This window comes from Chrysoperla carnea, chromosome 3, assembly GCF_905475395.1.
Source record: "Chrysoperla carnea chromosome 3, inChrCarn1.1, whole genome shotgun sequence".
In the NCBI taxonomy this organism is placed as follows: Eukaryota; Metazoa; Arthropoda; class Insecta; order Neuroptera; family Chrysopidae; genus Chrysoperla; species Chrysoperla carnea.
The window spans coordinates 67,562,756-67,587,373 of NC_058339.1; the positions used below are offsets into that span (position 1 = coordinate 67,562,756).

Consider the following 24,618-nt stretch of genomic DNA (forward strand, 5'->3'; position numbering starts at 1 on the left):
TTTTGCATTTTTTAATATTTGAATGTATTTATCTATTTTAATCTGCCCGCGCAATTAAACATTTTTCAGGTCCCCTGGAAGAAAAGTGCTCGATTATAAAAAAAATTTCTAGGGAAAAAAATTGTTAATCATGCATGCATCCTTGATAAAAATTTCTCACCAGCCGTTCTAAAATAACTGTCAAATACTACGATGCCTGACCTTAGATCTAATAAAATAATAATTGTAACTATTATTATAATTATAGTATTATTGGCAAAAATATATCAATATACAATTTTATTTAGAAGCAATTTGAATGACTTAAAAAAAATATATATATGCGCAAAACGTTTCATTTGTGACATTATTGCATTGGAAGTGGTAAGTTCCGTTGCAGGAAACTAACGTAAAAATTGTTTATAAAAAGATTTTGCAATTTTCAGTTGAAGATTTAGTTAAAAATTTATAATTTATAGAATGGTCGCCAAAAGTGATCAGAATATTATGAATTTTCCGTAACAGGGAAATGTTGCATAATGTTTTAGTTTTAAAATACATAATTTTTAGTGGTGGGCAATTATGAATGATTCCTAAAATTAAATTGTCATAATTTTTTAATAAATTAATCATTCGACCATGACACTTTAATATTAATTAAAGTTACAACATTTGACAATATGGCGTATTCAGAACAACAAGTTCTTAGTAAATTAGACACGCAGAATATTTAACTAATTTAAGAAATTATTTATACTGGGATAAGGGTAAAACTAATATTCTGGGTGTCCAACTTAGCTTATTAAGCTAGGATTTCTTCCGAAGTTGTTGCCAGCTAGCAAGAATCGTGAAGATAACATTTAGAATCTGGAAAACATGTGTGTCTTCTAAGTGAAGAGAATGGATGTAAGAACTTTATTGTTCTAAATTCGCTCAATAAATATGGTAATGACATCATCTTCTCAAGGATTATCTCAAGAGCCTATTGCTATTCGTTGATTGCAGAGCAGCACGAAAGCCATAGATAACTAATTTAACAAGTTCATAATATATGATAAAAATTATATCATCAAAATCATAACTTGCCAACTCTCTTGCATTCTTTGATGGTACTAAATTTTGTGATCTACGAACCTTTTAGCATAGGCTTAAGAGTTCGATCCGCTAGAGCTCGGTTTTTACACTCTTTTTATGGAATCCGCTTAGTTTGTAGTTGTTTGCATGTGGCGCTGTAGTTGAATTATTTTCAACAAGGTGCATAAAGATTTCTTATAATAAATTATTTTGAATCAGGGCTACTTTTATTTAATCGGAATGTACGACATGTTCTAAATGAAGAATTATTTAATTTATAAGAAAACGCATTGATGGTATCATGAAAATGTTTACTTTTCAAAATAAAGAGATTCTTCTTCAATCAATAGGCGTCATCTTCAATCAATAAACGGCGTAGATTCAATGGCAAATTCGTTGACTTTGTAAATTTTAAGACAGTGTCATAATTGAATAATTTAAAAATAATGTTATTCATAATTGTCCACCGATACATACACGTTGGAATAAATCGAAATAATAGTAATTTTAATTAAATTTGTAAAAAATAAATTCAAAACAATATTTTTATATAATCTCGAGGACGACAATATATATATACAATATTCTTTATACTATTATCAAAATATTTATCTAATAATTACTTTTTTCCTAATTGAATTCTAAATTAAATAAATCATATTTTGTATATATATATATAATATATAAATAAACAAAGATACAAAGAATAAAACAAAATTTATTCTCTTTTCTCTCTCACACTCGAAAAAATTTGTTCATAATGATATTAAGATTAGATTTAAAATATTTTTTGTTGGCAATGCAGACGGAATGTATCCGAAGTTTTTGTCTATACAAATTAAACGAACACGATAATATTTTTAAAAGAATACTACATAGTTCTTAGTGAAATAATATTCGGATATAAAAACGAATTTGAGTCCGTGTGCGTAATTATCATATTTGAATATAATTTCAAAAAGAAAATTGATTTTTAGTCTTGATTTCATAAAATTACTATTAAAACTCATCATAAAGTTTACATTGTTAAAGCAAATTAGCTGCGTAATACTATTTAGTATTTGAGGGACAGTATTTTATCTTGTGAAAGAAGTAACATCGATTTCACTACAAGAATTAAATCCGCATTGTGGTATAAGTTGTGTTAACTATAGCTATGAGGTAGCTAGTGGTTTTCGGTTACTATATTTTTGGGCAAGTTTTTTTTATGAAGGAAAATCATTTTTCGATGAAACTTCAAATCGATTTTCTTCAATTTCAAAGCTAGTAGTGACGAGTATTTTATTTGTAATATTTTAGAAACAATGTTAATCAAACCTGATTAAATAAAATCGAATAGTATGAAGTTGGTCTTAAAATAAGAAAAAGGTCGTGGTAACTGAAATTTTTTGAAAACTTTCCTATGAATTAATGCAAATAAGACGAAAGAAAAAACATTGTGGAAAAAATTTGTCTAAAAAAAGAGACATGTGTTATATATGGTAACTACTTTAATTTTTGGAAAAGTTATGGCGTTATTTATATTAGCAGACTTACGTTATTAGAATTCACTTTGAATAGCACCAAGTAAATTGAAAACTAACGATTAAAAAGGTTCAAATTTTCTTTGAAACGAAATCTCAAAGAAGTATAAAAAATACTGTTGATTTTTCGAGTTTAAAACAATAAAAAATGACGGTATGGATTTTTGATGATGTTGTGGAAAATTCCTTAAAGGTGTCCTTTTCATTGACTCTTTGAACTTTAAGTGACTTAGAAAATAATATCGTTAGCGCCAAATAAGTAAAATTTTTAACTGTAATGCGTAAAATCAATGACCTAGTATAACTTTTCTTTGTACAACCTATGCTGGATTCCAAATATTACTACTTCCAAGTATTGACTTCCAGTGTCCGTTAAATAAAAGAGCACTTTTAAATGAAAATCCAACAAAGATATTCCTTGAGTTTTTATTTAACCAAGTTTAATGGTAGTTTGAATAAAATTTAAAAATGTACAAATAAGAACATCATATGAAATAAAACCGGAATCCTCAAATTTTTCAATGATAATTAACTTTGTAAACTTTATGGCATAATATTTAAAAATTTTTTAAAATACATAATTTTTAAAAAATTGTTAGTAAACCTACAAATGAATAATAATAATATGTGTATATCTTTATATAATATAAAAGATTATATATTATAAAATATATCAATAAATTAAATAAGTCTATATAAATATTTGTCATTAATGAATCGTGGTTAAGGGTGAATCTATAACGACTTCGACGGATTCAGTTATTTCAGGCCGATGATTTTCATTACCTGGATTTGATGATTCATCATATCCGGAATCTGAACTACTGTCACTGAATGATTTCAGTGTTAGTGTTGATTTACTCAATGCTGATTCAGGGGATCGTACCGCTGATGATGTTGAATTCGTCTCGTTTGTTTCATTATTAACTTGTTCACCTTTCCGATGTGAGGAACATGGCTTCAAAAAACGAGGATCCACTAGCAATTCACCAGTAGGTCCGATAAATACTGTACCACAGCAAACATACTCTCTGAAAAAAAAAAAAATTAATTGCATGTAGAAGTGGAGGTTCAAGGGCTTCGAATAAAGGAATCGATTCTTTTTAGTCAATACGTGAAGACTTTACAAATGCAAATCATGACTCTATGACTCTGTAAAGATGTACAGATTTGTAACAACAAAAGTTGTAGGGAGTACATATCAGCTTCAAAATCCTAAATTATTCATGATTATCTATGTTACAATATAAGTTGTTCCTGCAATAAGAGCTGACTCTTCATAGGTAAACTCGACTATAACTGGTCTTTTCAGTAAAAGTTTATTAAAACCGATAATTATTGAAAAAAATGGTAAAACCTTTATTAATAAGTGTACATGGAAAAGTTTAAAAAACACTAACAATTACTATACAGGCCGTTTTTGTACCATCTAGGCATAGTTGTTATCTAGGCATAGTTGTTATGTCTTGCATAACAAGTTATGCAAGACATAACAACTTTATCCACTGAAAATAGCTTTATTTGAAAGGTTAGCGAAAAGGGGAAACATGCTATGTTTAAAGCAGAGCATAACATGTTCATCCACATGAAAATCTCGATTTCCTCAAAAATGTCACTTAACATGTGCATCCACTAAGCTCTTCTATGACAGAATACTTGCGTTAACCAATGCATCTAAGTCAGAGATATTATATATATGTGTATATCAATTAATAATATTTGTATTGAACAAAACTCCCACTCTCTTCATGCATATAACAAAAGATTTGTCGTATCGTATCTGTAGAGGCAACTACATGCTAAACACACACACACACATATATATATATATATAATACCTCTCACTTAGATGCATTGGTTAACGCATGTATTCTGTCATACTAATGATATTGGTATGCCTAGATGGTACAAAAACGTATAATAAAAAAAAAAAATAATAAAAAAGAGTGAGATTATACGGACATTATCGTGTGTTTAGTGTGAGATTCACGTTGACATAATTTGTAGTATATGATTAGCGTGAACAGAATATTATTTAGGTTTTTGTGAGTTTTCTCAAATTTTCTAAGGATCGGTGAATGAACGTAATCATAAGGTTAACTAAAAAGCAAAAAAACTCGCAGACCCGTGCTAAGTCGACCCCATTAAAAGCATGGATCAGTGAATTACCGCAGTCACAGAAAAAAATTATTAATTTTTCCTCAAAAACTTATTATGTTCACGTGATAAAATATTCTGTTCTCGTTAATTATCTACTCCAAATTATCTTAACGTGAGACTCACGGCTAAACATAGAACTAATAGAAATGTAGACTATCATTTGTTAAAACAAGGAATCTGATATAATTATTACACTTAAAATAAATTTATTGACTTTCATCAACTTCAACTACTCCACAGTAGACATAGTTAACTCTTCCCAGCAAAAATTACTCAATTACTCATTTTCAATCAACTGTTACGAATGTTTTTAGTAAGAGTTTTCTCTTTCATATTCTTTTTATCAAGAGTTTACTCTTGCTAACAATCGACTTTTCCTGTAACAACTATAAACGCTCCGAGAAACTAAAGGTGCTGGTATTGAATAACAGTCAGACTAATATTTGCATCAGGTTACTATGGTATGCAACGAAAAGAGAAAGCGTATTCGCTGGAACATAAAAAGTCGATCGAAATTTTTCTTCCGTCGCTTGAGATTGTAATTCCAACAAATTTTCTAAGATGTCTCGAATCAAAAAGTGGCTACGGCAAACCCATTTTAATCAATGAAATTTTTTAGAAACCGTAAATTGTACTTAACCACTTACTAGAATACATGTGAGAAGGATTTTGGATGTTTTTGCAGGCTCAATAATAAGAACCAATACAGCTGTTTAAAAACTACGAGGAAATAAACAATTATTTTTATTCTTGCTATACTCTTGCCTTATGGATACAAAAACACAGTTTAAAAATATTTACACACATACCTTTTCCAAAATGACATGTCCAAAAAACTGCTAACTGGTAATGACGGTGACCTATGGCGACTCTTAAAACCTTTCAATCGACATCGACTGCCAGTCGATTGCACAGTTTTCTCTCTCGAATTGTGATCCATTACCTCTTCAGGATCACTATTTAATGCAGCATTTATTGGACTATCCGCTCGATTTGAAACACCACTAATTTCATCAATAGTAGTATTATCGTCAGATAGAAATGGACTTATTTCACGTTTAGAATGGCTTACATCCTTTTTCTTCCTTCGAATTTTCATTTCAGATAATCGTTCTGATGCTGCATCGTTTAGTTTATTTTTCGATTTAAACTTCACCATTGATTTCATTCCAGGCCCCGCACGTGCATCGACAACATGTCGCCAATTTCTCGATGAACCTGCTGGTAATTTTTTCCATCGTTTAACGAGTAACACGCAAGCATTACATATTTCACCTTGACGTGGTGTAGCCAATTGGAAGCATTGTAGAAAATCTTGTTCATACTTTCTACTGTCCGTAAAACGGGAGCTAAAAATAAAATATATGTTATTGAAAAACAATCGACAAATGATTGCATTTCAGACGATATTTTGTAAGTACAGTACAGTCTCACAAATCCGGTACTATTAAAACCCAGAGGGTGTCGTATTATTGGAATGTTTGGATTACTGGATTGTATAAAAAAAAAAGAATCTCATAATAAATATCATCACTGGCACGAAAATCCTCGTTTTGGTAATTTTTTAAAAATAAAATTCGATTGTCGGAGGGTGTCGGATTGGTTTATTGAAGTGTCGGATTAGTAAGATTATACTCTACTTAAGGCCCCAAATATTTGTAAAATCCAGTTTATTTGAAAGTCTTTTTGGCTAAGATATTGACATTCGATTGAGATTTTTGACAATATAAACTATGCTTTCAATCATCATATAGAGCCGATTTTTGTATTTTTTGGGTTATAATTACTTTATATACTTAGTTTTGTCAAAATCACAAACAATCTTCTATCTCCAATTTAGATAAAACTCTGTATAAAAGATAATTTTAATCCAAAAAAATACATAGGTTAGGTTAATTTGAGGATTAGTCAAATATTATCTGAGTTTTCGCTTGAAATTCTATATGAAATCCTGTTTTTTTTTTTTTTTTTTTGAGATTTTCAGCGATATCTCGAGATATGCTCATCTAGTCGTCAAATAAACTGAATTTTGAAATTCTTCTTCACTCTTCTCGAAAAATCAGAGACAACAAAAGTTTGTATTTCTTGATAGCTTTTTTAAATGATCCGATAAAATTTCAAAGTTCCTACTTGATAATATTCTAAAAGTTAATAACAGTATGTGTGTCCCAAATGAATTAAATCGATATGGTTGTACCTTGTACAATGAAGAAACCTGTCACGTGGTGATAGAAATGCTTTCGATACACGAGTTCTTTTAAGAACAGATGACGCGGCAAGATTCTATCAAGACCTGAAACGATGTAAAACGCAACAGGAAACTTTCTTAATTTTAAACATAAACTTTCCTCAGTTCTATCACTTATCCTAAGAAAAACCTTGGGATAAGAAATGTCCTTTTACACGAAGATTAAAAGTTAATCGCAAACAAACATGAAAAAACTGAAAACCGCAAGTCAATTGACATATTTGCATCTATTTAAACAGCTGCTTTGAAATGAAAGTTATCTTAATAAATGCATGCCAAATAAATTAATTTTATGAGACCATAATAACAAACATTCCTTGACATTCGTATATAATAACAAAACATTAACACGTGACTAGCCCAGCAAGTTGACAATCAAGTACATATTTTAAAAAAATTGTTGATTCAGCAAATAAAACAGTTCAGTACTATAAACAAACTTTTTTACATTCAATGCCAAATTTTGTATCAAACACATAAGTTCTTATTCTTAATTTTTTTAGATATATTAAAATTTGAAAAAAATATGTTTTAATGCAAAGAAAAATGGTTTACCTGCTTGATTTAGCTTTACAAATACAGCAACCAGTAGACGAGCGGTAGACTTTGGGTTTGTGAAAAGAGAACATGGTATGTTAAATGATTATGGGATGAAATGAATCTAAAACAGAATAAAAATAAATGATTTATGATTAAGATTAAATGTTTAATGAAAATTAAATTTTAGGGCCATCAAAAATATGTCATACATATATGATGCATGATAAGGAAAAAATTACATAGCGACCTATTTAAAAAATAATTATTTATTAAAAAATAAGTATTTAGCATTTGAAAAAGTTTCTAATTGAATGTTAAATTTAATTAAATTGTGAATTAATTACAAATTAAATTTTTGTGAATAGTTTTCCAAAAAAAATTTTTTATTATAAAATAAGTTATATGAAGCGGCATTAAACAACTGGGCATGCTTTTCTTTTTCAAATATACTTGATAAATGATTCAAGTAAATGTTTGTAAATATTAAAATGTTATTCAACATACTTTTATGAACATAAATCTACATAAATATACTGATATCATATTGGAATATTATGAAAAATCTTTGAATACTTACAGTATTTAAAACAATAATTGTCAATCACTGACGTGAGTACTAAGGACTTCCAAACAGACAATAATATCGTGCGCAATCTGTCGCGCACGCTTGGCGGCTTCAACTCTTGCAACTACTAGTTAATTCCTTCAATGAATTATTTCGAAATTAAAAATGTCGTAACGAAAAATATAAATTCAATTTTCAAAAAAATTTTGATTAATGATTTTATTTAAAATACATAACTTTTCAATTAAAAATTTATTTTTTGTTTGTTTTCGTAGCAAATGTTGAATATCTTATAAAGTTTTCTTTTTGTAAAGAATTTTGAAAGTCATAAAAAACTTTATTTCAAAATTATGAAATAGGGGAAATTTTTAAAATTATAAAATTTCTTGTAGTTTCATTAAAGTATCTATATTGAACAGACACATTGTAAAAATATTATAAATGTAATTTTGGCTAGACTTTATTATGAGAGGTAAAAACAGGATAATCTGCATCCTTGGTGGTTCATCAACCCCTTAAAACATTGATTTATGTATAAAAAATCCAACTGTCTAAAGGATCAGCTGAGCAACAAATTTAAATTTCAGCTCGAATATGTATATTAATCAAAGAGTCGTAAATTAACCTTTAACAGAAAGTCATAAATTAGTTTTGTAGATGTTTTTTCTAAAATAATTTAGATATTCGAAATACAAATACATTTTCTAGTAATATGCATTTTTCTTTGTTCATTTTATACTTATAGTATTGATTTTAACGCTAAGAAATATTGATGCTACGGACAAAATTTTGGTATAGGTGTTCATAAAAAAAACCTAATTAGTCCGTTTCCGTTTATCCGCCTGTTAGAAAGATAACTTATTAAAAGATGTATAGAGCTGAAATTTTTGTAGCGTGCTCAAGAGTCATTATAAATGATTTTGAGTTCGTAAATAAGCAACGTAGGTTCATTGGGTATTACGTCCGTAGGACTTATCTTGTAATTCGTTAGAGATGGAACAAAAGTTAAATGTAAAAATGTTTCTTATGAAAAAATAGACAACTTTTGTAAATATATATTATTTCCCTCGAAGCGACAATCGATACACAATTAGCGGCTGGACACTATCAATGTTTGATTAAATCATAATTTCATAGAATTCAGTGTACGGGTCTGTCTCTAATTCCGTGTCGCTCGTGGACGTCGCTTTGGCACGAACTTAACATTATATCAAAATCTGTTAAATATTTATTTTAGGACGAATTCACAAACAAAATAATGGGCGACACGCTGGTAAAAATCAACTAAAACAATAAAATTTTGACAATTTCAGGTTTTGAGGAAGTTTTTCATTTTTTCCCGTCCAAAACCCTATCTCATGACCAAAGTGAGTTAAAATTTCAAGGCATTTTTATAAATAAATAAATTTTTATATTCAATTTCTGCGGAATATATTCATCTTTCAAAAAGATTTTGCAAAAAATGTTTGTTTTCTTATAACGAAGTTTTCTTCTATTTCTTGCCTGTAACAAAATCGAGTATACCAATTACTTACTTTTAGGGTCAATGTTCAATCTAAGATGTCTATGGGATGTCCACTTTTAATAAAACATTTTTCTGTTTCGGACTTATTTTAGAAAAAAGGCCATATTAAGGATTTTTGGGACAAACTGTATGTTGAATATAAATCTGTGCTCAAAATATATTTAAAAAAAATTAGAATTAAGATTCAATTAATAGATATTTATTAAAGATAAATTTATTAACAAAATAATAAAAAAAAAATAAACCATTAATATTGAAAATTTTCTTAAAATATTTACAATTTTATTTTCCTTAATTAATTAGTAATTATTGTTATAATTTTTTTAAGCCATATTTTCTAGAGTTCAAATATATAGGATCCTTCAGAATAAATTGAGAAATTGGAAAAAAAAGAGAGGAATATTATAATAAAATTTGTTAACAAAATTTATTTGAAATAATTAAAGCTAATGAAAAATTTATCCTGAATTATCCTATATTATATGCCAATTTTTGCAATTTTTTTCTTATTGCAAAATAAAATATAAACAAAATTTGGCCAAAATTCCAGGTAATAACAACAAATTATTTTTAAATGTCCATTATCCACTAGAACAGCATGATTTCGATACATTTGCAGTATTTTCGGTCTGTTCATCATTTTCAGCAACAAAAACGGTCCCTCGTTGTGAACTTTGTCTTGATAATAATGTTTTATTTGCGGCATTTTGCTCTTCAGATTTATCCAACATCCTTTGTACAAGATTTATAAACATTTCTTCAATTCCAAGATTCATTTTAGCGGATGTTTGAAAATGTATCGCTCCTACCTTACTCGCATACCTGTGATCAAAAATTTATTGTAAATTTTTTTTAATTCCCTATATAATGTTTAAAGAAGCAGCACTAAATTTGTGTATAATAATAATAATAATAATAATAATAATAATAATAAGAGGAACACAAAACAATACCATAAATGAGTTTTTAGAAACTAGACCAAGGGATTTCTGCGCCTTTCCTGAGATCAATTCGCCACTTAGAGACGAAACGTTTCTTGAGCTAAATTCTTTTTCCCCTCATTTATTGGTTCTTACTGTGAGGTTGTTTTTTATTGAAATGAGATGTCTTTTGTTAATAACATGTAATATCTTCAAACCAAACTGCTTAAACACGATTTTATTGTATCGAAAAGAGGAAGAGAACTGAGAAGTTACCACCGCCAAAAGGCATATTCTTGACAAAAACTCAACTTATATACTAATTTCTAGCCCTCTAGCTTAGATTTTAAATGCTGTGGGGATATGCAAAACTTTAAAACCACAAATAAGCATAATTTTGTTGTATAGAATATTGAATTTTTTTCTTCTTTTAGATACATATTACCCTAGAAAATTCAAAAATTGTATAAAATATAGTAAGAGGAGCATTTGGACTTTGTATCTAAGGGCCCATCATCGCTAAATAGTAAAGACGCACAGGTATGTCGTAAGTTTTCTTCTTTTTTCAATCGTTCAAGGACGTTTTATCGTCTTTTATGTTGAAAATATTTTATAGACTTGGACCATTCACTTTCCTAATAAGTTTGCTAAAAGATTATATTATTCGATTTTAACCATACTCAAACAACTCAGCTGATTTTTTATTGAATGAAAAGGCAAAATATACCTACTTTATTATACATTTTAATGTGCAGTACTCTTTTATATGTGTATGGTATGTGGGTATGGTTTGCAAGATTCTAAACAAACATTTCCATTAAATATTATGTATCTATGAGCGTTGCAAACTATAGTTCTTTTTTCTAGATGTATTCTTTCTTAGTATTAAAACTCAATACTACGGAAATGAATACAGATATGAGATAAATAAATTTACACATCTGCCATGACTCTTGTAAGTCAAGCAAATACTTTCCTTTTGAGTATAATAAATATCTCAAATTTGACTTTATACACAGTGCTGCATCATAAAATCGAGAGTAAGCAAAAAATAGTATACGTACGATTCAGCTTCTTCAATAGGCACATTTCGTTCTTTTTCTAAATCTATTTTATTTCCAGCTATAACTAAACATATATCAGTCCCCAACATTTTTCGTAATTCTTTCACCCAATTTTTCACTTTTTGGAATGAATCTTCATCGGTAATATCATAAACTAATATGGCTCCATTAGAAGAACGGTAATAAATAGGACCTAATGCATGAAATCGCTCCTGACCCGCAGTATCCCAAATTGATAAATTAATCCTTTGCCCATTTATGTTTATTTTTTTATTTAAGAAAGATGCCTGGAATTAAAAGGAAACTGTTTATTACAAAATTTAAATGGTGGATTAAAACAATTCAAATTATATTCAATGTTTTCCAAATTTTGGTTTAAAATGGGTTTCAAATAACCGAAATAAAACATTTTAATAAAAGGCTAAACCTGGGAGCAATTTTTTACATTTAATACTTTATAAAGTCTTGTTAATTGGATTACAAAATTCTTTGCGGCTTATATATCGGTGAATTTACGTCATGGAAATAACCAAATATTTTATACAACCGAAAAACATCCAAAAATCGCTCTAAATTTAGAAATTATCAAAGTATTTGAAAATAATAGTTAAATGAAAAAAAAATAAAAACCTGTAATGTAGATATATGTTTATCATTAAACTTATCCTCAACATATCTCAAAACTAATGAAGTTTTACCAACACAGCCCTCCCCAAGTAAGACTATTTTAAAATTACGAGTATTATTTGAATTAGTCATAGTATCACTGTTATTTGCAAACCAATTAATTCAAATATCAATTATATTTTTTACACTAATTTTAAGACACTTTTTGGTAAATCTTAAAGTTTGACATTTAATCATTCTCAGCTGTTTGACAATTTAATGAAAATATCTATTTTTTTGTTTATTACGACATGGAATTACATCGATATTTTAAAAACTAATCAAGTTGAAATAATTTAAATTTATTTAAAAAAAAATTTCCTTTCACTTTTTTCTAGAAATTTGCATTTCTTTTATTATTTATGAATAAATTCAATGTATTAATTTTATTGGGTTGAGATAAGATATTATTAATTGTTTCAACCTTCAAATCTTTATTTACTCAAACATTTTATAATTTGAATTTATATTCTTTTTATTCGTATGTTCAGTAAGTATTAGTGCATTTTTGAAGAGAAAAGTGCTTTTCCAATTTATATCAAAAATATATACCATTTTATACCATATAATACAATAATATCTTACGTCTTCTACAACACAAATTTTAATTTAAAAAAAAAATCAACAATCAAAATATTGTTAAATATACCAATTTAATTTAAAAAATGGAAAATTATTTGTATTTTCCATTAGCCTCGCATCACATTAAGGTCTTTGTGGCATTACTGGCATTTAAACACAAAATAAGATTTTTGTACCGATTTCTGTTTGCAAAACAAAGAAAATTCGACATGAAAAGCCGGCCGTGACCGTTTCTCAGATAAAGATCAATTAACAGAGAGCCGTAAGGTATAAATATCTAGAATTTCGGAATCCAGAGAAAGTCAATGAATCATTATAAAAACTGTGCGACTGTATTGTTTAAAGCTTACTTAAAAAAGTTATTCCCAAAAATTTGTGCGATCTTGTCCAGGGGGTAGGATGCCACGCCTTCTCGGAGTCGGAATAATTTATGCTGAAAATGACAACGGAAATCGATATAGGAATTAATTCTAAGCAAAAAGTATTTTTTGAAAAAAGTATATCGTACACTTCTTAAAGTACTATCAAAAACCACGAAAATGAAGAACGATTCAAGTCATTTGCATGAAAATTGACGGAGTTGTGATGAATAAAGAGTTTATCGAACGTTTCTTTTTATGTTTTATTCAGCACAAAAATTGATGAATTTTCCATGGGAACTAAAATTTAGTCTTGTCGCTTTCCAATTAACTTTATTTAGGTACTGGCAACTGGTAGTTCTAGCAGTTTTGGATAAATATTTTTTGAAATATTGCAAATTTTTTCCCCGAAACTTTTTTCTGTAACTTTATTATTTTTCGAGTTATTGAACAGAAAAGACATATTTTTGTATTTTTCGAAAAAAATTTTTGCATTTAATTAAGTGAGTGAGCCTGTGGGCAGTACCTATATAAATAAAGTTAATTTAAAAGCGGCAAGCATTAGTTCCCGTGATAAATTTATCAGTTTTTGTACTGAATAAAACAAAAAAAGAAAGGTCTGATAAATTTTGTTTTCATCATAACTCCGTCAATTTTCATGCAAATGACTTGAAACTTTGTTCATTTTCATGGTTTTTCATAGTACTTTAAGAAGTGTACAATATACTTTTTCAAAAAACGTCAACTTTTTCTATTATTTGACGTTAAATACTCCCAATTTCAATCGCCAATAACTCGGAAAGTATTGAATTACAAAATAGGTTTCAATGACACTTTTTGCTTAGAATTAATTCCTATATCGATTCCCCTTGTCATATTTAGCATAAATTTGGCCACCCCGAGAAGGGGTGACTCCCACTCCCTGGGCAAGATCGCACAAATTATTGTTTTAAACATCTTTAAGTATGCTTTAAACAATGCACTCGCACAGTTTTTATAAAAATTCATTGACTATTCTTGGATTCCGAGGAATAAATCTTTCGACTCTCCACTAAATATTCAATGGACAACAGACACTTTCAATGTAAAATAAATATGCATTCGTTTTTTCTATTTATTTAATTTAAACCTAATAAATTGGCAGTATATAGTCGGTGTGGTACCGAAGTCGTGTGAGTGCGTCACCTGTAGTCCACACGACTAACTTCCCAGAGAGGGAAAAAACATTAAAAAGAAAGTCTTGTTAGCCTTCATAGATTACTCTTCGAACATATATGCAGCTACTTATGCCGGTACGATCATTATCTCCATAGATAAATGATGTGTTTTATCCACTTTTCAGATTCTGTTTATTCAGTTTTTTTATTACCATTAAAAAACGGCTCAACTAACTCAAGAAAACTCTTTCAGTTCTTAAATATGCGATTACGCATCGAATAAGCCCAGTCACTTGTTATTGTCATAACTGGTTCGCGAGATAATCGAGGCGAAAGAATCCAAACGAACTTACCAACATACGCACATACGTACACACACAGACATCACATTGAAAAGGTTTGATTCGGATATTGTGGCTTTGAAATAGCGGAAATATGTAAAACTGAAGATTTTCCAATCGGCCCCATTACATTAACTTCCTCTGGGAAGTTAAAAATGAAGCTCATTTGTTAATGAATGCTTTGTGACATCACAGGCATAGATAAAAAATATAGTAAATAGACGTGGAAAGTTTCAAGTTACGCTAGAGGCTTTATTGGTTGAGTAGGTACTCGACTACAATTTTTCTTTACTTAAGGAAAATAGTTTTAATGTTCATTGAGTTATTAAGTTATTTTTCGAGCCTAAAAATGAATAAATGGGTCTAGTTAATAAAAACAACTGAAACAAACAATTGACTGAGTATAGGTGACCATAAAATTAAATGATTTTATGATCACCTATACCAAAATTTTGTTCGAAGCGTCAATATTGTTAAGCGTTTCAAACTTGGGACTAAAGTTAGTATACCTTGATATATATTTTATATTTGTATACAGGGTATAAAAATTTCAAGTAAAAATCATTTTGTTTTTTTGAATGTGACGCAAATTTGTTGAGTCTTCACTACATATTTATCAATTTTAAACTTGTCCAGCCATATATGTAATACGTAAACATATATGGTCAGTTCCTATAAGTGGAAGGCGTTCGGACTAAGTGAAACAGATAGTGTATCGTTCTCTCACTCTTCCGATCGCATTTGTCAGCTCTGCGCATGCTCTGCGCATTTTTAGCATGCGCAGTATAGATAAAATGTCTCGAACGAGAGAGAAAACAAATATTGTCGGCACCGTAATGTTTGGACATTCTTTCCCGTACCAACTACCCATATAGGAGTATATTACATATATGTGTCCAGCAATTAAAAATTTTAACCCTACTGAACCCTAGAATCTCAACATACCTATACCAGGCGGTCTGGCCCTAGACCTAATGCTAATAGTTATGTAAATTTTTACGCTTGTATGTAAATATCTAAATCTAATTAGCATTTATTTACTAGTAATTCATTTCTTTGATGCAATTCAATTTGAATTAGAATCAATAATTTACAATAGTCCATTCAATTTAAATTAGAATCAATAATTAAAATCAAAATAAAGTTTACAGATATTCCCACAAACCCGCATAATTTTCTATAATCTTTAAAATGATTAATGATATAAAATATCCACATATCTTTTGATGATGTGTTTTCTTAAATTTTCCAATTTGCATACCACCTAATAATACAAGTGGCATATTTAAACAACAACAAAAAATATATGGATACCTGAAATTTGTACTTGAGTTCAGTGTCATATTTATTTGTTTAAAGGGTTATGTCAGTAGTCAATTGATTAAAATTTATACTGCTACGCAAAGATTTTCAAAGTCCAACATCAGTAAGTGAAACTGAAACATATTTCTTGTATTTTTTCATCAAAATTTTTGTATACATTCAAAAATAAATTTAAGAAAATCTTTGGAGAAAATGTCACAAGCAACACAAGCACAAATCGATGAATTACGAAGCCTGTTTCAAGCAAAATTTGAAGAAACATATTCATCAAAAGAAGGTATTTCATTCAAGTACTTATTTTTTAATTGTTAAAAGTGTTTTTAATAATGAATCAATTGAATCTAATTAAACAGAAAAAATATGGTAATTTATAAATTGAATAGGTCATCAAAATTTTTTTAACTTTTCAATGTAATTTTCTTATTATTGGTACCTATTTTTCAAAACTTTCGTTATTAATTTGTACTTTAATATTATTGTGTTTATTCTGTAATTAATGCATTCTTTTCCCATGAGATTTACATATTGCCTATAGTGACGTAACTTATTTGTTTCATAATTCTATATGAGATAAAATATCAGTTTCCCTCGTCATGAGATAAAATTTCAGTAGGTATAACTCAAATACTAGATTAGAAATAAAATTTCAGCACAGTAAACATAGTATCGATTAGACTTTACTGTCCTCAATCAATATTAAGAGAAAACTTGATATTGTGGCTAATTTGAATAATTTATATACAAATATAAATGTTATCGATTCGTTAGGAGGGGGAATTTTACAGTAGGTAAATCAAAAAAACAATTTTGAGCCTAAAAATTTCAAAATTTATTGTGTAAGCATTGGTACTACAAACAAAAAATCAAGTATTAATCTGTCTGATGCCACAGTATTCTTACTGTCTTAAGACAATTGGGAACAGATTTCTAGAAATTTTAATAAAAGTCACTGAGTTTTCACATGAAAACTCGCGGTTGTTATGCCTGTAATGGAGTCGAGCTAGCAGGGGTCTGTAGTCTCTGTAGGCCAAAATTTATTCATTGTATATATAATTAGGACTCGTCCAGATGACAGGTGGCGATCGCGTGATTCTGGAGACTTTTTAACGTTAATTATTGGTTTTCATGGAAATATATAAAATTTGACCAAAAAATGGCTGTGATATAAGATTTCAGTTTACACTGTAGGCGTCAATTCCTCGAAAAACAAAATTGTTCCTCGAAAACTGAAAAATTCTTAATCTTCATTTTCGCTTTATTTTGCTGTAATTGGGGATTTTCTACCATCAAATCGTGATGCCACGGATATCATAATCATGAGCAGAAGGGTTTCACATCTTCAAAATTTATCAAAAACTATTTAGTCCATTAATCCTTTTGTTAATAACTCCATTTTACCAAATTAATTTTATTAAACCTGTTAAAGAAAAGTTAAATTTTACTCGCCTAAAAAAACTCAATTTTTTACTAAATTATTTATGAATTCTGTAAAACCTAAGCACTATAATCGTTTGGAAAAAATCAATGTTAAAAAGGAATTTCATAACAATCAAATTTTGTCTTTTAATTACGTCGAATAGTTTTCTAAATAAATGGTCGCTAAATTTATTATGTAATTTAAAAAAAAATTAATTTTTAGATGCGTTTCATCCGAATGATTTAGCTCGTATTAATAATGGTGATTCCTGGCTAGGACGTTTTATAGATCACCATGATGGGAATGTATCAGAAGCTTTAAATATGTTATGGGAAACTTTAGAATGGCGTAAAAAATTTGGAACTAACGGTAATGAACTTAACATATTTCGTAATTTGAATGAAATTATGGAAATCAGTGAATGTTTGAAAATATAATTTTTTTTCCAGACATTTCTGAAAGTAATGTGCGTATGGAATACTTAATAGATGGTAGTATTTTTACAAGAAATAGAGATAAAGATGGATGCAGGCTGTTTATATTTAAATCTAAGAAACACTACAAAGGCCAGAAAGATTTTGATGAGCTAAAACGTTGTGTTGTTTATTGGTTTGAACGTTTAGAAAAGTAAGTCTATTATCAATTAACAGGATTGAATGAGTGGTATTGTCATAAAGAGATCCGTATAAAAAAGGAGGTCTCGTTATCGGTATAAAGCCTCCGTTTATAGTCCACTTGAAATCATAAAAATTTAAGCCCTTTATCTTGAATCGCTGAAAAATTATTTGGGGGTTGCCAAACTTTTTTCCACCACTGTTTATCTATATGTTTCCCACTACTTCTGGGAATCCCCTCGAGTCATCTTTATTTCAAATAATCTAAAATTCGGTATGTAGGGTTGTTTACAAAGCAGATCGATATTATAAAAGCGGGGGATCCTTTCAGCAATTTGGTGATTGCCAAAGAGAAAACTGTTTTTTCGACAGGACATGATGGTGCTGACATCAAATTGGACCTAGTTCTTCGGGTTTTTTTAACAGTCAATTTAGATTCGAAACGGTAAGTTAGAATAACACTTTAAATAAGAAAGTTGATCCTCATAATAAAACTTGTATTTTTCATCTTACAATTTTTTTCGAAAATCGTTAGCTTTCGTATGAAATGCGACTTAAAAATATGTCTTTATTGCATTTAATCGAAAGAAAAAACGCTTACTACGGAAAAATGCTTTAGCCAAAAGTTGTCAAGGGCAATAGAGAACATTCGCCTGTGTCCACGACTTTGACCTACAATTATCGATAAACTTTAAGCATATTTTTTTCAATTAAATGCAATAATGGCATATTTTTAAGTTTATTTTCTCCGAAAACTAACGTTATTCGAAAAAATTGTTTTAAACAAAAATTGTTAGTTTTTTTTATGAAGATAAACTTTCTAAATTAAAGTGTTATTCTATCTTTTATCGTTTAGAATCTAAATTGGCTATTAAAGCAACCCGAAAAACTAGTTCCAATCTGACTCTATATTTTTTTTTTCAAGTAATTTTTTGATTGGTCAACTACAAAACGAGCTATTAGCTATTATAGAATAAAATGACCCACCCTGTATAATGAGGAGGGAAATATGACTTTAGTGATGAAGTTTTGTTGCTCACCAGTTGTTTTTGTATATTTTAGAATGGATAATGGAAAACATATCACGTTATTTTTTGATATGGCTGATACTGGTTTATCCAACATGGATATGGAATTTACAAAATATTTAATAAGTTTATTTAAACAATATTATCCAAATTTCTTAAATTATATTCTTATATTTGAAATGCCTTGGGTGCTTAATGGTAAATATAAATTCATAAAATGATTTAAATTATTCATTTCAAGTAATTTATTAAATTTTTTAAGCTGCATTTAAAATAATTAAATCATGGTTGCCAGAAAAAGCTGTAGAAAAAATTAAATTTGTAAATAAGAAAACTTTATCCACATATGTTGAACCCGAACAAGCATTAAAATGTTGGGGTGGTTTAGACGATTATACATTCACTTTCGTGCCATTTGAATTTGAAAATACAACAGGCGATATGAAAGATAGTAATTCAAATGACGGGGGTAATAATAAGAAGGTAAGACAGATCAATTCCTCTCTTAACAAAAATTTATTTGAGTTTTCTCTCAAATTTTTATTTCCAAATTCCTTGAAGCCTTTGCTAATTTAACTCAGCGAAAACGATACCTTCCAGTAAAGATGGGTTTCATTCATGATGACTTAAGACAATTATTTACAGCCCTGCGATCCCTGCGGAGCTGTCTGATTATTAGCACCATGGTGGTCACATTACTGGAAAACCTGGCAAAGTCAGGAAATCCTGTAAAAAAATAGAAAAATTAGGGAATTTTACTAGTTTCGTAACCAAGTTCTAAACAAATTTTATTAATTTTGTTTTTTTATACGAATTATTTAAAAAAATGGTGCATGTGATTGTAATATCTTAAGTCATTTTTAACATTACGATTTTCCCTGTTCGTTATTTGTAAAATTTTCCTTTCACTTTCTTTAAAAGTAATAATTTGGTCATGGAATTAATTTTTGAATTATTCAACTGCAAAGCCTGGAAAAGTCAGGATATTTTATTATGGAAAACAATGGCCACCATGATCACACAACCACAAATGGCATTGCAGCATATTGTCTGTAATGTATTCAACTTTTTCTAAGTTTCAGATTTCTTGCAAATCCAAAAAAATACTCATTGGTAAAATTTTGGTTTTGGGAGCTTTTGGCCTAATAAATTAATAAACTTATTTTATATTAATTTTTTTCTCTATTTTAGGTGCACTTTGCTGATGGTTCACAACTTTCAAATAATATTTCAGAGAAATATGAAGCTAATCCAAGTAATATCCTAAATTTAAATTTTATTTAACTTTTTTAGTAAAATTTCTTATAAATTTATTTTGTAGATGCCATTCTTTTAATAAATCCTCCAGAAGTGATTACATTTAGCAGTGACGGAGGTGATTTGCATGGTTCGTTAACAATAACAAATAAAAGTAAACAGATAATTTCTTATAAGGTGAGTTTTTTAATTTGCTTACAATAAATTCCTGTTAATAAATTTTTGTTTAATTTTTAATTTAGGTAAAAACAACATCACCAGAAAAGTTTCGAGTACGCCCAAGTTCAGGATGCCTGAGCGAAGGTGAAAATGTTACAATTAATGTTGCATTACAACCTGGTTTTCAACTAGGTGGTTTATCAAGAGACAAATTTTTAGTGATGTGTATGAATGTGGATAATGTAAATATGTCTGTGAGTGATATTAACGAATTGTGGAAAGTAAGTATATTGAAGGCTATGTTAATTGATTATTTTATTACTATTGACCCTGAACCTATGATTTATTAACTCGAAAATCTGGTTCATTTTGAGATTGAACCCGATTTTTGTATGTTTTGGCCAAAATAACTTTAGAAAATGAATTTTATCAAAATCGGTGATACTTTAGCTTTGAAGAAAATCACAAAAGAATTTTGGTTTCATTGAATCTGAAAAAAATTTGTGTGGTAATTTATATAAAAAAATTGCGTTCATTTATCGATTGGAGTACATTTTTTTTGAAACATCGCCTAAATCCTGTACGAAAAACTTTCATTCCGAGGCGATTCTAGATACATTTCGAAAAATACTTATCTGATGGTCAAATATACGAAAACCTGAATGATTTTACGATTAACTATAAATACACGACAGTTAATCGATTAAACGCCAATCTCAGAAGCTACTCGTCAAATCATTATATTTTATCTAAATCAGAGACAAACAAAATTTTCGATTTTTTGCAATTTTCGTTAGGAATCTCCATCGAAAAAATCGGGGAAATTACAACCACATTTTTGAGCCAAAAGAGTATTCCAATTGCCCTTATTGTGCGTCTCTAGATCCGTGTATACATTAATAGCAGTTATCTACACGCGTCGCTGGGCAATTTCAACTTTAAAAACAAAGACTACCGTTTTATAGCCTTCATTTCCCTTGCTCTCACTTACGTATGTCCCCTTTTGTTCACAATTTCATGGGGTTTTAATTTTTTGGTGCGGAACCCGTCACCCTAACTTTTTTGAAAATAAAATACAGCTTATGCTACACAAAACTTCATCCCCTTTTTCACCACCTTAGAAGTTAAATTACCAAAATTCCGTTCTTGGTAAGCGTCTACAATCGGGTGTATAGATTTAGAGATCTCTTGATGAGTCAGTCAGTGAGTGATGTTTCACTTATATGTATATATACAATAATTATTTTCTTTTTAATTTTTAGAATAACGCTGGCAAACAAATCGAACAACATCGTTTACGTTGCGGTGAACCACAGAATTTAACGGCAAATCGCAATGGTATATCAATATTAAACACCTCCGGCGATGTATCCAAACAATTGAACAGTGTGATCAGTTCTGTACAAAAACTTCATAATTCACAAGAACATTTACAAAGGTCTATAAAACGAATAGAAATCTTACAATTATTAAATCTTATATTATTTATAACAATATCTGTAATATTTTTGTATATGTTACAAAATGAACTATCGTTAGAGCGGGGCGGAGGTGGTGCTTCATCGAGTATGTGTTACAGAGAATAAATCGTTTTTTTATATATTTGTATTGAATATATTTTGGATGTGTGCAACGTGTTTTATTTGAGGGCGCTCTTTCATGAACATTAATGAAGTATGACAGAAATCTGCTGAACAGAATGTTATACACTTTAATATGTGTTCACACTGAAAATTTAGAGAAATGTGCCAAATTTGTTTAATTAATTTTGGTCTTATGAAACTACCGGGAATTACATTATCTTTAAAATACATAAATCCAACATTATCTTTAAAAAAACAAAAATTTTATAAGAAAAAAACCAGGTTATTGAAGAAAGTCATTAAAAAAATTGAGATTTTCTTCGCCAAAAGGGGGTCACTTTATATAACATATTTTTCAATGGCGAAAATGTTATTTGACTTCAAACACATACTAAAAATAATAGTACTTAGATTAATTAAGCGTTCAGAGATGGCATTGTAATATATTTTGAATTAGTAAAAAAAAATTTGGAACCTTTCGACTTCAGAATTCGTGAAAGAGCGTCCTTAACTATTTTACTTCTTTATAAAATAAAACTCTATTTACTATTGGCCTAAAAATGAAAATATTTTTCTATATTATAAAAAAATTTGCTTAGATAATTGTTATAATTCAATGTATTTTGTTTTTTGCTTCGAATTGGCTGTGTACTCTTAGAATCATCTGTGTTTAACAGATAATGATTGTAGAAATAAATGATGCGTTGAAATGATTTAACGACAATTTAAAGTATGTAAAATATACATAAATACAGGGTGCCATACGTAAACTTTTAAAACTCATGGGGCCATTTCATACAAGAAAACAATTTATCTACTTAAATAAACCTTGACGCTGATTAACTTGCAAATTAGAATTTAATCGTCAAATAAGCAAGAGGATAAGATAAATCATTTTAATAAGCGATAAATATTTAAATCGACTAATCGTTTCTACGCATCAATTAATAAGCAATGTTTTCGTATTTAACCAGTATTTATCTATGACTTAATTTCATAAATTTCGTTTTTTTAATGAAAAAAGATAATACAGAAATATTTTTGATGTAATTTTTGAGTTTATAAACTTTTATAATTTCTATAAAATGAAATTGATATAAATTTTATAAAAGTGTTTTTGATGTTTGAATAAATTTATTGATTCAACAAATTATGTCAGATTGTTGAGTAGGTTTTTAAACCGTTGTGGTATTAACTACGGAAAGAATTTTTATGCATCACTTTGCAAATGGATTTTTAAACTTAAAAATGTCTATGAACTTCATTATTCAGAAAACAAAATCACTCGACTTTTAAATTTCGATTCGAGTTATCAAAAAATATTTTTTTTAATTAAAGAATATTTGCATGAAAGTTATTATTTTTCAATTTCAAAGCTTTTAGGTCTCCATTAATTTTGTAACAAGTAATTGTCATTTAATTTTGAAAAAACACTGTAAATTCCATATTTCTTTTTCATTTCTATTTAAAAATTAAGTTTTTCTCCTTATTATATTTTTTGCACATTTTTGTTAAATTTTTTAATTAACTTATTGATTTTTTTTATGTACTCTGTTGCGCAAAAGCCACGCACATATTTAAAATACAATTTTATTATTTTATATCTTTAAAAATTGAAACTGTATGTAACCATATTTATTTGTTTTTCACGTCACATATTTCTAGAACACTTGACCTGTTAGTTAAATTTAACGATACCTAAAATAAAATTCGTCCAGTCATTTCGATGTCACGAAATATTACAGAAAAAACAAAACATCTCTTTTATAGTATGATAAAAACTGGAATTTGGAACATACTGGATTGTTGTGTCCGCTACAAATTAATTGACTACGAAACAAAGTCTTTCAGTCCTACGTTTAATTTATTTCAATTTCAAGTGTTTGTGTGATTTTTGCGCCAACCTGTAGTTCATTTGTTTTTTATTATTTAGTTATAATTTTATTAATTAGTCATAATATTTCAATAATAATTAAAATTTTATTAATTTTTTTTTATACGTTACCATATTTGTAATTTTGTATTACATTGAAAATAATGTATGCTAGGGACAGCATAAGAGGCAACAGCGAATTGAAAATTACGGTTGGGATTGTTATTTCTAAAACTCATCAAAACTTGAGGCTGTCAATTCTAAATTTTAGAAAAAAATTTCGATGTGGAGGTTTTAAATTTTATAATTCTTTATGAAAAAAATGTCAATAACTTTTACGACGACTTTTACGAACGGTTTCCGAAAACAGATGTCGAAAAGTGGAGAGTATGGATATAATCTGTAGACGTAACAGCCCTAATTAAGAGTTTCTCCCCCCTTATGCTTTTTAAATCCCTACTGTTTATACTTTATCAAAAATTATAAAGTATTTTAGGTTTGATTATTTAGAAATTTATATATTTTGAAAACAAATTACGTAATTATAGTCAGGTTAGTGAGATTTATAAAAGAAAAAAAATTAAATATTTTCTATTGATTATTTTGTAAATTTATAGTATAAATTTTTAAGCTTATAGAAAATAGACTGAATTAAGAAAAT

At 28.5% G+C, this 24,618-nt stretch overlaps 3 protein-coding genes across 4 annotated transcripts; 1 reads left to right on the forward strand and 2 right to left on the reverse strand.

Annotated features, from left to right (window-relative positions):
• Window positions 1-3,256: 3,256 nt before the first annotated feature.
• LOC123295498 (SIN3-HDAC complex-associated factor) lies at window positions 3,257-8,205 on the reverse strand. The gene is made up of 4 exons (XM_044876873.1): window positions 8,102-8,205; window positions 7,540-7,645; window positions 5,546-6,085; window positions 3,257-3,607 (listed from the first exon to the last, which is right to left on the reverse strand). The coding sequence occupies exons 2-4, from the start codon at window positions 7,611-7,613 to the stop codon at window positions 3,286-3,288; spliced, it is 936 nt and encodes a 311-aa protein (XP_044732808.1). The 5' UTR covers window positions 7,614-7,645; window positions 8,102-8,205; the 3' UTR covers window positions 3,257-3,285.
• A 1,719-nt stretch (window positions 8,206-9,924) lies between these two features.
• On the reverse strand, window positions 9,925-12,479 carry LOC123295499 (ras-related protein Rab-21). Its single transcript, XM_044876874.1, has 3 exons — window positions 12,229-12,479; window positions 11,599-11,885; window positions 9,925-10,436 (listed from the first exon to the last, which is right to left on the reverse strand). Exons 1-3 carry the CDS (start codon window positions 12,355-12,357, stop codon window positions 10,196-10,198), a joined length of 657 nt encoding a protein of 218 aa, XP_044732809.1. The 5' UTR covers window positions 12,358-12,479; the 3' UTR covers window positions 9,925-10,195.
• A 3,538-nt stretch (window positions 12,480-16,017) lies between these two features.
• Window positions 16,018-22,333, forward strand: LOC123295147 (motile sperm domain-containing protein 2-like). 2 transcript variants are annotated; one of them, XM_044876380.1, is made up of 10 exons: window positions 16,018-16,129; window positions 16,203-16,303; window positions 17,666-17,812; window positions 17,893-18,070; window positions 19,120-19,283; window positions 19,348-19,568; window positions 20,277-20,340; window positions 20,407-20,519; window positions 20,585-20,782; window positions 21,764-22,333. In XM_044876380.1, the coding sequence occupies exons 2-10, from the start codon at window positions 16,219-16,221 to the stop codon at window positions 22,085-22,087; spliced, it is 1,494 nt and encodes a 497-aa protein (XP_044732315.1). In that variant the 5' UTR covers window positions 16,018-16,129; window positions 16,203-16,218; the 3' UTR covers window positions 22,088-22,333. The 2 variants fall into 2 exon arrangements, with proteins under 2 accessions (XP_044732315.1, XP_044732314.1); XM_044876379.1 differs by having other exon boundaries at window positions 16,038-16,303.
• Window positions 22,334-24,618: the final 2,285 nt, after the last annotated feature.